This window comes from Rhinatrema bivittatum, chromosome 2, assembly GCF_901001135.1.
Source record: "Rhinatrema bivittatum chromosome 2, aRhiBiv1.1, whole genome shotgun sequence".
NCBI classification, from domain to species: Eukaryota; Metazoa; Chordata; class Amphibia; order Gymnophiona; family Rhinatrematidae; genus Rhinatrema; species Rhinatrema bivittatum.
The window spans coordinates 374,102,632-374,114,749 of NC_042616.1; the positions used below are offsets into that span (position 1 = coordinate 374,102,632).

Sequence of the window (12,118 nt, forward strand, 5' to 3'; positions counted from 1 at the left end):
TATCAATGGTGCTATCTTGAGCTGGTTCTCCTCCAATCTCACTGATAGAACCCATAGAGTTCATATACCTTCTGAGCATTCCCTGTGGCAGGCACTGATTATGGGTGTCCCGCAGGGCTCAGCCCTTTTCTCTACTTTGTTTAACATTTATATAGCTCCACTTTGTAAGCTGTTGGCCGGGCTTTGTTCATGATATTGTATGCCAATGATTTCCAGATTTTCATTTCTGTATCCTCGACTTGGTCAGAAACATTTGCTATGGTTTCTTTTTGCCTCTCTGCTATTTACTGTTGGCTGACCTGTAACAAGTTAGCATTAAATATGAGGAAAACGAAGGTCAAGGTACTGCAGAAGAAAGATAAGTTAGATGTCCATCATCCTTCATATTCAATGACCATTTGATTTTGATCACGTCATGTGTCAGGAGCCTGGGTGTATTACTCAACCCCAATCTTACCCCTAGATTCATAAAAATGCTATAAATATAGCAGAAATAGTGTCCGTGATAAAAAATAATGGTGAGATTAGGCAAATTGAAGAGTTACCACATCGCATAGGTAAATATCACAACACATGGAACATTATTGCATCACGCATTATTTGTTTTTAATGCATGTGGTACATTATCACAGGTTGTAACGCACACCTGTAGCTGTTATCGTACAGGGAAGAGAGGGAGAGAGAGAGCCTCTGTACTACATTGTACAAATCATCTCCTCTTGTTACCTTTCATTGATTCAAATGATAGAAATTCATCAGTCATTTCTAATTTACAGTTAATTCCTCTAACTGTGTATGTAAAAGAACCCCCCCGCAAACCCACCCCAAGTTGAAAGTGTACCCTCTTACAGCGATATATATGTAGCATGTCACATTAACTCTATACAGAGGCTCTTTTTCTCCCCTCCCTCTCTGTGCAATAAAAACATTTTCCCTGGTAATGAGTGGGTATGACACACAGAAAAAACATGTATTATTTCTGACGTTAAATACTGTATTATTTCTGACATTAAATCCTGCATTACTCTATCTCATTCCGTGTTACCAGACCCTCATTTCCATCAACTCCTCCCACTTGCATACTAAATGTAAAATTTGCACACTAACATGTGTTGAGATATTTATCACATGCATTAGGGCCCTAACGCATTTTGATGCATGACCCGGTAAGTATGCTATGTCAGCTGAAAGCTGTTATAAGATCAGGGTATTTTAAATTAAGCCTAATCAGATGTTTATGATCTTTGCTTGAACTGTCTGATTTTTGTTCGAAGGTTCAGGCTATGTTGTTTCCCATGATTGCCTATTGCCATGCCCTGTTCCTTGGCCTACCTAAGTCCACGATGAGAGCTCTGCAGATACTACAGAACTCTGTGGCAAGACTGATTTCTGGTTTTTCAAGATCTACGCATATCACCCCAGTACTTCACGAGCTTCATTGGCTGCCTGTCCACAAGTATATTTTATTAAAGGTGCACTTCTCATTCACAAGTTGGAAAAAATTGACTATTTTTCTTGGATTAACCAACAATTGCACATATATGATCTAATGTGAGCACTCCGCTCTGTTCAAAGATATCTCCTTGAGATTCCATTGTTTCATCATGTACGGCATTACTTTTATTAGAGAGAGATTTGGTTTTTTTGCCGGCCCCACATTATGGAATTCTCTACTTATGGACCTGCAAATGGCTGTGAGTGCATTCTAACTTTTAAAAAGATGCTGAAGATACATCTTTTTCGCCTGGCCTTTGATATATAGGTATTTAATTAAGAGCTGAGAGACTAGAATAGTTTTGAATACTTCAGATCATATTTGATACAGAAAGATCTTTTATTTATTTGTTGATTGTGCTGTTTTATTTTCCTGTATTAACTGACTGTAAGCCGCTTTGAACTGTGAATGGGCGGAATCGAATAAATAAATAAATAAGCAATGATTTGGTAGTGATGTTAGGAGTAGAAGAAGGAGGAGGAAAGGAAAGCTAGTGATGCCAAAAAATGGGAGGGAAGGGATGGTGATGATTCCAGGATGGGGAAGGGGTGGTAAGGGAAATGGTGCTACCAGGTGTAGGAGAGGGAGGAAGGGAGAAGTGATGCTAGGGAGGGGGTGGGGAGGGAAGGAAAGTGGTGTTGCCATTGGGAGAAGGGAAGGTGATAATGCTAGGGGTGGGACGTGGGGGGAGGGGGAGTGGAGCTGGGAATGGAAGGTGATGATGCCAAGGAAGGGTGGCAGAGAGAAGGTGATGATTTCAAGGGGTGGGTGGGGGCAAGAAAGGTAAATGGTGTGCTGTGACAAAGTGAATCCAGTGCTGGATGTGCCACAGCATAAAAAAGGTTGGGAACCACTTCCCTAAATCTAACTTGCTAAATTTTTCTTTATTTAGCTAACTCTCTTTTTAGCTGGCTATCTTCAATCAGCTAATTGTAATTTAGCCAATTAAATATAACCAGTTAAATACAGTTAAATTAAGATAGCTAGCTAAATTAAGATAGCTAGCTATCTTACCTCTAGATTCATCAAGCTGCGATGTTTTCTTGCAGGAGGGATCCCACTATCACAGGGAGGTGTTACCATAATAGTGGGGCCCCTCCCTCGAAAACATATCACGGCTTGAAGGCTCATTCTTTTGTGTTGTAGCCAAACAACACGACACAAAAGAATATGATGAGTGGCTCTTTAACGCGATGGTAGCCCCAACTTTAAGGGACTGCCATCGTTTTAAAGGGCCGTTGGCTGCCAAAAAAGTAAACCGCGGGCAAATGGGGAGGTTGAGAGGGGGTCAGCAATGACCTCTATTTCAACCCAGGGCTGCTGGTTGAGGCGGCCCAGACGCTACCAAAATAAAAAAAAAAGTTTAAAGTATTTACTTGGTAGTAGCAGCCCTCCTGATGTCCAAGCCCCCCACCTCTTGCATAGTCAAAGCTCCTTCTGCCCCCATCCCTCCCAATGGTCAAGCCCCCTACCCCATGCCCCCTTCTGAGACACCCTTATCTTATCATATGAACATGATAACTAAATATATAGTGTACAGTGCTAATCATGTTTCCAGTGGTTTGAATGTGTAGGTAACATTTAAATTATAGCAATCCTTCCATAGAGAATCTCAGATTGCTTCAGTTGTAGTTGATTACTGGTTCTGATTTTCAATAAAGTTAAAGCTTTAAGACACATGTACTATAGACTGAAGCTTAAATTGTATATCAAGGCTGTTTTTGACATGTCAAAAATAGCGTGCTTTGAAAGAAGGCCTTAATATGCATGTCCCCCTTTATGTTAACATGTATACCCTAACATGAGAATATATCCGTAAGTAAATGTTTGAGAGTCATATTTAAATAAGACATTAATGAACTCAAGGTAAGCAGCATGGTATGTTCTCTCTTCTATTTATCATGGAGCCATTAATGGAAAAAATTCAACACCATGTATAGAAAGGTAAAACGTTCATACCTCCATGTAGAAGTCCATCAAGCCAACCAGTCTGATGTGAAATGACTAGTTTTACCCCACCTTTCCACCCAGCCCTGGTGCAGACTGCAACCCTTCCATTGGTCATAGTCCCGATCTTCCGATGAGGATCCCCCATCAGGATAACCCTCTTCCCCTTGACCTTCCCCTGAGAAGCAAGAGCTCGCATCATAGCCTAGACTAGCCCAGACCCAACTACCTATGACCCACTCCTCCAGAATGGGAATGCACCATTCCAGAGATCTCAGTAATCTTCAGTGATAGGAGGAATTGCAGAGGTGATATTGCCCTTGTACAGGTCCTTGGTGAGGCCTCACCTGGACTACTGTGTTCAGTTCTGGCATCTGTATCCCAAAGGGGATAGAGACAGGATGGAAAGGGTCCAGAGGAAGGACCAAAATGATGTGGGGATCTTTTTAGGAAGATCTATGAGGAGAGGCTGAAGGATCTAAATATGTATAGCTTGGAGGAGAGGAGGTGCAGAGGAATTATGACACAGGCCTTCAGATACCTGAAAAGTATTAATGATGCACAAAGATCAGTTTCCATTGGAAAGAAAACTGTATGAGTAGGGGTCACAATATGAATCTCCAGAGAGATGACTGAGAATCAACATCAGGAAATATTTCTTCACGGAGAGGGTGGTGGATCCCTGGAATGCCCTCCAGAAAGAGTTGGTGAGCACGAGAACAGTGGGTCAGTTTAAAAGGGCATGGGATAAACATTGCAGATCCCTAAAGGCTTGAGATTGGTAATGAAGACATGGAGTAACTTATGTTAATTTTAGGTGTACTATTTATGCATGGGGAGTAACCTACACAGCAGGGTAGCTACTACTCTTAACAGAATGCATGGGGGTAACCTGCATGAAGCACTAATTAATACCCTTAATGGAATATATAGGGATGACCTGCATGGCACGGCAGTTACAGAACGCATGAGGGTGACCTGCATGGCATAGGAATTGCTATTCATTTTTTTTTTTTTTAGGTTCAGAAAAAATGTTTATTTTCAGTATACAAAGAAACATACTACAAAGATAAACAAAGGCACAAAAAAGAAAAAGAGACGACAAAAGCAAAAAGAAAGAAACAGGGCTGGTTACAAATAATATGGTACCATAAGTCATATCTTGACTTTCAAACATATATTCACAAAGGTATTGATATTACATAATGCTATCAATCACAGAGCTTGTAAAGAGTAGTATTCAACAAAACAGGCACCAAAAATCTTCATCATATCGAGAGAGAAAAGCTTTACTATAGGTTGTATAGCATTAGGGAGTAATCAATTAGGGAGACTCGAGAATGCAAAATAATCATCCAGGGGTTTCCAAATTTGGGGCCATGATGCCAGCCTATGAAACTTAATAGCTACAGTTTTTTCATATTTGCGGTATAAACAAACAGAGTTCCACCAGAAATGTTCATTAAGCAGATCAATATGCTTCCAGAAAGATAATATTAAATGGATGGTAATAGCAACCAAAAAAATCAAGAAGCTTACATTGCGAGGGAGTAAACTGGAAGGGTAAAGCAGCACTCCTTAGGATTAGTATACGGTAGGATAACGGAGCTTTAATGTGCAAAATTTGTGAAATAATGGTCCAAACTTGCTGCCAAAAGGTCGATATTAGAGGGCAGTAAAACAACATATGTGACAGTGAAGCTTTGGGAGTAGAACATGACCAACAAGCAGAAGAAGGCATTATCATCTGAGTGGAGGAGTAGCCTAGTGGTTAGAGCAGTGGGTTATGAACCATAAGAGTAGGGTTAGAGTCCCACTGTGGTTCCTTGTGACCTTGTGCAATTCACCTTACCTTCCATTGCCTCAGGTACAAACTTAGGCCTGGATTTATCAAAATGTGGTAAGTATTGTATGTGATAGCAAAAGGGGTGTGGTTTATGCAAATATTCATTTTATCCCAATTTGTGCTAATTACCTATGTGAAGAGCTAAGTTAGTGCAAAATTGTGATAGGAGCCAGACCTGTTGTGTTTCCCATGTGAGAGAGTGAGTGAGTGAGAGAGAGAGACTGGCCATAATGTCATCTCCCTATATAGGTATTTGTATCCCTATAGTAGGCCCACCTAGTAACTCGAGGTGAGGTTTAGGTATCAGTGTAGGTGGTTAGGGGCCCCTTTGACATTCAATGTTAGACGTACGAACAGAACAGTGGTCTCTTGTGAACATTTGATGACACTCGGAGTGAGGAAACTCACTCCAAGATGAGATTTGTACAGTGTTCTCTCCACCTAGCTTGATGTTACCCAGGTAGAGAGTCCATCATATGGGAATCATAGAAAGTGCAAAATTTAGGCGTGAAGCTAGGACCATTTTAATAGAGTCCATGTTAAATGCAATGGGGAGCAATGGATTATGGCATTGTGTAGCATTTGAAGGAGGGAAGTCTCACAATTAGAAATGGTAAGGAGTGTATCTCTGAAAAAAATGTATACCCAAATATTTAAGCCATTGTGATTGATTTTGAAAAGGATATGCTGTTAAATCCTCTTGCATTTCCAAAAACTTCAAAGGCAGTATTTCAGTTTTGTGCCAGTTTACTCGATACCCAGAGAGAGAGGAGAAGACAGAAATGATCAAAAACAAAGATGGTAAGGAGGAGTCTGAATTAGCTAGATAAAGAAGGACATCATGGGCCGGATTTGAAAACCTACGCGCGTGGGGTACATTTGTGCGCTACCCGGTGCACACAAATGTACGCCCGATTTTATAACATGCGCGCTGTTTATGTTTAGATACATAGCTGCTAGTTTAATGTTTTGTCTAGGCTATCCGTTACCTGTAAAATCAACTGAATATCGTCCGCATAAAAATAATGGCTAATCCCCAATCCTGCTAAAAGGTGGCATAGTGGTATCATATAAATATTAAAAAGCGTAGCTGAAAGTGCTGATCCCTGTGGTACTCCTGTGTCTAATCTGATTTTGTCTGAGAACTTATTATTTATTTGTACTTGAAAAAATTGGTTTTGTAAATATGATTCAAACCATGAAATGGTAGCGCCATTGAGTTCTATTTCTTTAAGTCTATCTAATAATATTATGTGGTTCACTGTATCGAATGCTGATGATAAGTCTAATAGAATCAGCAGGTTTTGTTGGCCATTATCAAATCCCCTTAGAATTGTATCTGTTAATGATAATAACAGTGTTTCGGTACTAAAATGTTTTCCGAATCCATGTTGGGAAGGATATATTATGTTATTGTTTTCTAAGTGTTTGGTTAGTTGAATTTGTATTGATTTTTCAATTAATTTAGCCATGAAAGGTAAACTTGAAATGGGTCTGTAGTTGCTTAAAATAGATGAATCCAAAGTTTTTTTCTTTTTAATAGGTTTAATAATAGCTCCTTTTAGTATATCTGGAAAGATTCCTTCCTTTAATGAACAATTAGCAATATTAGCAATAATTGGGGCTATCAATTGTTTTAGGGGTTTTAGTGATAAAGTGGAAATTGCATCAGTTATATGGTTAGCTGGGTTTAGGTTTTTTTTTATCAAGTTCTCTATCTTTAATATAGAGACCTCATTAAATTTATTCCACCTAGTTACTTCTCTAGATACCATTTTTACTTCCTGCGGTGAGTTGGTTTTTATGCTCAAGTAAATTATCAATTTTCTTTTTGAAGAACCTAGCTATTTCATCACATCTTTGTTCAGGGAGTTCCTGATTTTGTTGATTGTTATCATTGGTGAGTTTATTTACTATGCTAAAGTGTGTTCTGGGATTATGTGCAAACCTTTGAATCTTCGATCCATTGTATTCTTTCTTTGTTTTTTCTATCAATTTTTTATAGTGTGCAAAGAAGGACCAGTAGGTAAATAATGTTTCAATTGATTTATTTTTTTCTCCATTGCCCTTCTTTCTTTCTGAGCGTTCTCTTGGCTTCCCTGATTTGATGGTTATACCAGGGTTGTTGATTTTTAGTATTTGGAAAGTTAACTGTTTTAATTGGATTTATCTTGTCTGCTATTCTGTTTGTTACCTTAATCCAGGTATTTACAGCATTATTTCCTGTAGATATATCTATTTCATCCAATTTATCTGTAATCTCTTTTTGTAGTTCCTCTGTGTCAAGTGTGGGTCGATATTGTCATTTTTTGGGGCAACTTGATTCTAACTTTGAATTATTGTTAAAAGAAATATTGGCATCAATCAGAAAGTGATCTGACCACAGTAGAGGAGTATATTTTAACTGTGGATTATTTATTTCTTTTATTTTACAGAATATTAGGTCAAGTGCATGACCAGCCTTATGCAAGGCTTGTTTAGAAATGAGATTAAGACCTAGGGCTAATAAGGTATGCAAATCTTCTGGAGAATCAAAAGTTTTTGTTTGGTTGTGGCATGTCACCTGCATTCGGGCCAGGTATAGAAGGCCGTATCGTGTGTCTAAAGCTTGCAATCGGGGACGCATCACCAGAAGGGTCTTAATCGCTGTCGTTTTAGCTAAATCAGGAACAAAATTGTATGACCTTTATAGGTTATTGGTGATTTTGCTGGCGCTGCCGACAAAATTTGTAACACTTGAGGATATCGGAGCAGCTTGAAAATAATAAGGTGGGGGAACCTTGAGGGCCGCTAAGAAGTCCGGTGCACCCTTTCAATCTCTAATGGCTGTAGAAATTGTATTTGAAGACTTTCAGAGATCAGATCCATAACAAAGGTAAGTATATCCATACCTTCCAAACCTTCAGGTATACCTGTTGCGGCGATTGCGATTCGACTTGTCTTCCATTTCCTTTTGAAGCTGTTCAACTTTCTGTGTTAGCTGTGGAAGCGATGTTGTTGTTAGGAGAAGCAATGCAGTCTGCGATTCTGCGGCATCTAATCATTGAAAAAACGACATCTGCTGAGCCATTCCGGTGAATTCCATGCAAATTGCTGCCGTGTTTTCAACATTTAGTTGCATTATGTCCTTAAGTTGTTTTAACTCCACCAGTTCTAATTCAGCCAATGCCATATTTTTGGCCTGCACAACCTTCTCTGGTGAAGGCGGATCTTGTTTCGGTCTTTTATTGCTGGCATTTGCCGCAAAAGCGGCTTCGATTTTTCCGGGTTTCACCACAGCCATCTTGAACATGGAATACCTACAAAATTCAACAGTAATTTTTGTTCAGGGGTGAGAAATTCCGCCAGAACTTGTGTGGATCTTGAGGAGCTGTTGGTTCAGTCAGCCATCTTTGTTGCTGCTCGAGAGCGCCCCCTCAGCAATTGTTACTCTTGACAGAATGCATGGGAGTAACCTGTACGGTGAGGCTGTTGACTGCCATAAACCAGGCTGCCTATCAAGTATATGTATATGTCATCCAGGTCATCCAACTATGAATGACACAGCCTAGTGGTACATATCACTACATATCAGGCCAAGGCTTGATACATAATGATGCACCACTAGGCTTTGACATTTGGAGCTGGGTGACCTAGATGGCATTAAACATCTGCAGTCTTCCTGCTACTGAAAGCAGCTGGACATCTGGAATGATAAGTTCACATTCTGGTAGGGTGGGTGGAAGGGTATGGGCTAGCCTGTGGAACGTGCTCTTGTTTCTCACAATGGGAGTGAGGGGTGGGGTGAAAAAAGAAGATTGACAGAGAATATGCTTTTTTAAAAATTGGGGTTGGGTGGGAGAGATCTGCAACATAGGGGAATTTTGACTGGAAGATCAGGGCTTTGATTGGGTGGGTCAGAGTTTGCATTGGGTTGGGGATGGGGGGAAGGGTGGCCTTTTCATATTGATGGATTTGAGGATAGAATAATTCCCACCAATGTTACTATCCCTTTCATTTCTAGAAGGTATCTTTCTTGTATAAAATGCCACAGCTCTATGTATATAGTTCTCTTCCCACCCTGTTGCAGTTTATGATGTTTATTTAACCTTGCCTGTTCTATGTCAAACCCTTCCATTGTTTATTTAACCTTGCCTGTTCTATGTCAAACACATCTTTTGCGCAAGTTACTGTTATAATGTAAACCGATGTGATATCTTTGATGAATTTCGGTATATAAAAACCAATAAAATAAATAAATAAATAAATAAATAGATGGTTAGCCTGGGGGGAGGGGGGAGTTTGGAGGGTAGTAGCATGCACGGCATTAATATTTTTGTTACCATGCAAGTTAATACCATAGCCTTATTAGAGTGGCAAATATTTAACATGTAGTTAGTAAGACTTACTTTATACCATGTTTCCTTGTGTTTTACTGGAAATATTACATTTTTAATAACTTGCATGCTAAACCTTTTTTTTTGTGAGTTTTATTACATAGCGCCCCTTTATGAAGTAGATCATTACTTTTGCTCATTTGTCGTGAAATATTTAAGTGCTATAAATAATATAAAAAGTACTCTAACACAAGCAAACCATTTCTGTCTTTCTTGCATTTGTCATTTCTACCAGCATTGGGGAGCAGTGAAAGAAGGTCTGAAGAACATTCAAATACAAGAATTTCTCGATTCACTGGATAGATTTGTTGGTACTTTATCATCAGCAAGACAAAATTTGGAAGAGAAAATTGAACTTCAGAAAGTGGATATTGATAGTTTTATCAATAACTTGCATAATCCTTCTGACTACATAACAGCAGGTTAGTACATTTTCTATTCAGGACCCTATTTAATAAGCATATTCCCTATAGACACAGGGCCAGCAGAAGTACTAGGAGAACTAGACCTGGGCCTAGGGCGCCGACCATTAGGGAATGCGAGCCATGTGGGGCTGTGATCGGCGGGCTGCAAGCAGTGTCCAACTTGCTCGCAGCCCAGAAAACTGAGAACAAGGTAGGAGTCGGGGCCAAGACCGGGGGGTGACGATGCAACCAGGGGGAAGGGGGTGGTGGTGGTGCAACTAGGAGAGTGGCGGCACAATGGGGGGGGGGGGGGGGGGGGGCTGCAAGGCAGAAGGTGCCTAATCCCCTTGCACTGTCCCTGTTTGGACACAAAATAGGGGAAATCCTTTAGTAAATAGGCTCCTTATTAAATTGGCACATTAAAATTACCTTTTTAAAACTCAGCTCTTTATTCTGAAGTTATACAAGATAATTTTATGTTAAGGATGTCAAGGAATACTTTTGTTAACAAACAGCTCAATGATTAGACATGTTTTCCAACAAGTAATTTTATTGGCTATCTGATTTTAGTATGATAACAATGCATATGTAATTGGTTAAATTAATGTATTTACAACCGATAAGAGTAATACAAATATTTATGATTTATATAGAGTTATCAAGGTATCTAGCACTGGTAGGTATAATTCACATTGCTAGAATGGCCCTTCTTCGAGATAATTGCAGCCTTATGGAGTAGCCAAAGAAAAGAACAAAATTGTGGGTGATTTTTAAGCAGTATGTAACATCCCGTTTGCCACTTATCTCATGGGTCTGGGACCGACCTGGACGTAGCCTCTCTCAGGCAGACTCCTTGTATTTTGGTGCCTGGTGCCTCCAGCTGGGGAAGAAGTTGTTGGTGGGATCTCCCTCCTTCACCACAGGAAAACAAATGGTACTGTGAACAGGGCTGGCAGTATGTACAAATATATACTGGTTTATTAGGCTATATGAATATGTACATTTCTACACCGTGAGTGGTCTTAGAGTAACCAGAGGACAGATTCAGGCTGGCAGAAAACTTACGTAAACTTTATCTATTTTTCTAAACTTCTTTATTAGTCACAAGAAAACAAACAAAAGCAGCAATGCTGTTCTTCACAGGACATCAACACAAAGGAAATATTACAACTTACAGTTCAGTAATGTTTTCATTATCTAGGCCTCCTTCGCTTCCCTGGGCCTCCTAGTTATACAGCTTCCCAGGGACCTCCGCCTGGACCAAGGTTTCCTGCTGTCATAGGCTTATGGTAGATCAAGCCAGATCTCTGGATCAGGTCCTTTAAGGAGTTTGGGGGTTTTCTCCTGTGTACTCCTTCACACATGACAATGTATATCACTAATAGGATATCAAACAGCACACTTATTTACTCGTGGTTATTAGTCTCAGATTATTTATTTATTTATTTGTTTTTACTATACCAATGTTCAACTGGTTTTATCACACCGGTTTACAGCTTAAACAGTGGAATCTATAGGAATAGATTTCATATTTTACATTGAGTGTTGCAGTTTGATGCTGCTGGAGAAGATAGTGGACCCTTGGGCCGGCCTACCTAGGGAGACAGGGTAGGCCGGGGGGCGGAGCCACAAGCTGGAAGGGCTCACCCAGGAACCAGGGACCCCCCGGGAGGAGCCCGTAGGGTCCCGGGTCCTCGGGACCGGGAGTTGTCTACAGAATGTCCAGAGGCTGCGATGGGCGTAGGCCGGGACCAGAGCAAGCAGAATGAATAGGAAGTCCAAGGTACCCGGAAGGCAGGGGACCGGCTGCACAGGACTGAGGGCCGGCTGAAGGCAGGGCAGCGGGCGGCTGCGGAGTCTGTAGCAACCGGAGTCAGAGGCAGGCAGTGGGTGAAGTGGGGTCAGAAGCAAACCGGAGTCTGAAGCAGGCTGCAGGCTGAAGCGGAGTCAGAAGCAAACCGGAGTCAGAGGCTGGCTGCAGGCTGAAGCGGAGTCAGAAGCAAACCGGAGTCAGAGGCTGGCTGCAGGCTGAAGCGGAGTCAGAAGCAAA

At 40.7% G+C, this 12,118-nt stretch overlaps 1 protein-coding gene across 1 annotated transcript in view; it reads left to right on the forward strand.

The window, feature by feature from the left end:
• LOC115083294 (dynein heavy chain 5, axonemal-like) overlaps positions 1 to 12,118 on the forward strand; it is a 1,259,434-nt gene that overhangs the window by 21,179 nt on the left and 1,226,137 nt on the right. The window contains exon 5 of the mRNA XM_029587102.1: positions 9,900 to 10,086. Within this exon, the coding sequence (XP_029442962.1) occupies positions 9,900 to 10,086 (187 nt within the window). The remainder of the gene's footprint in view (positions 1 to 9,899; positions 10,087 to 12,118) is intronic.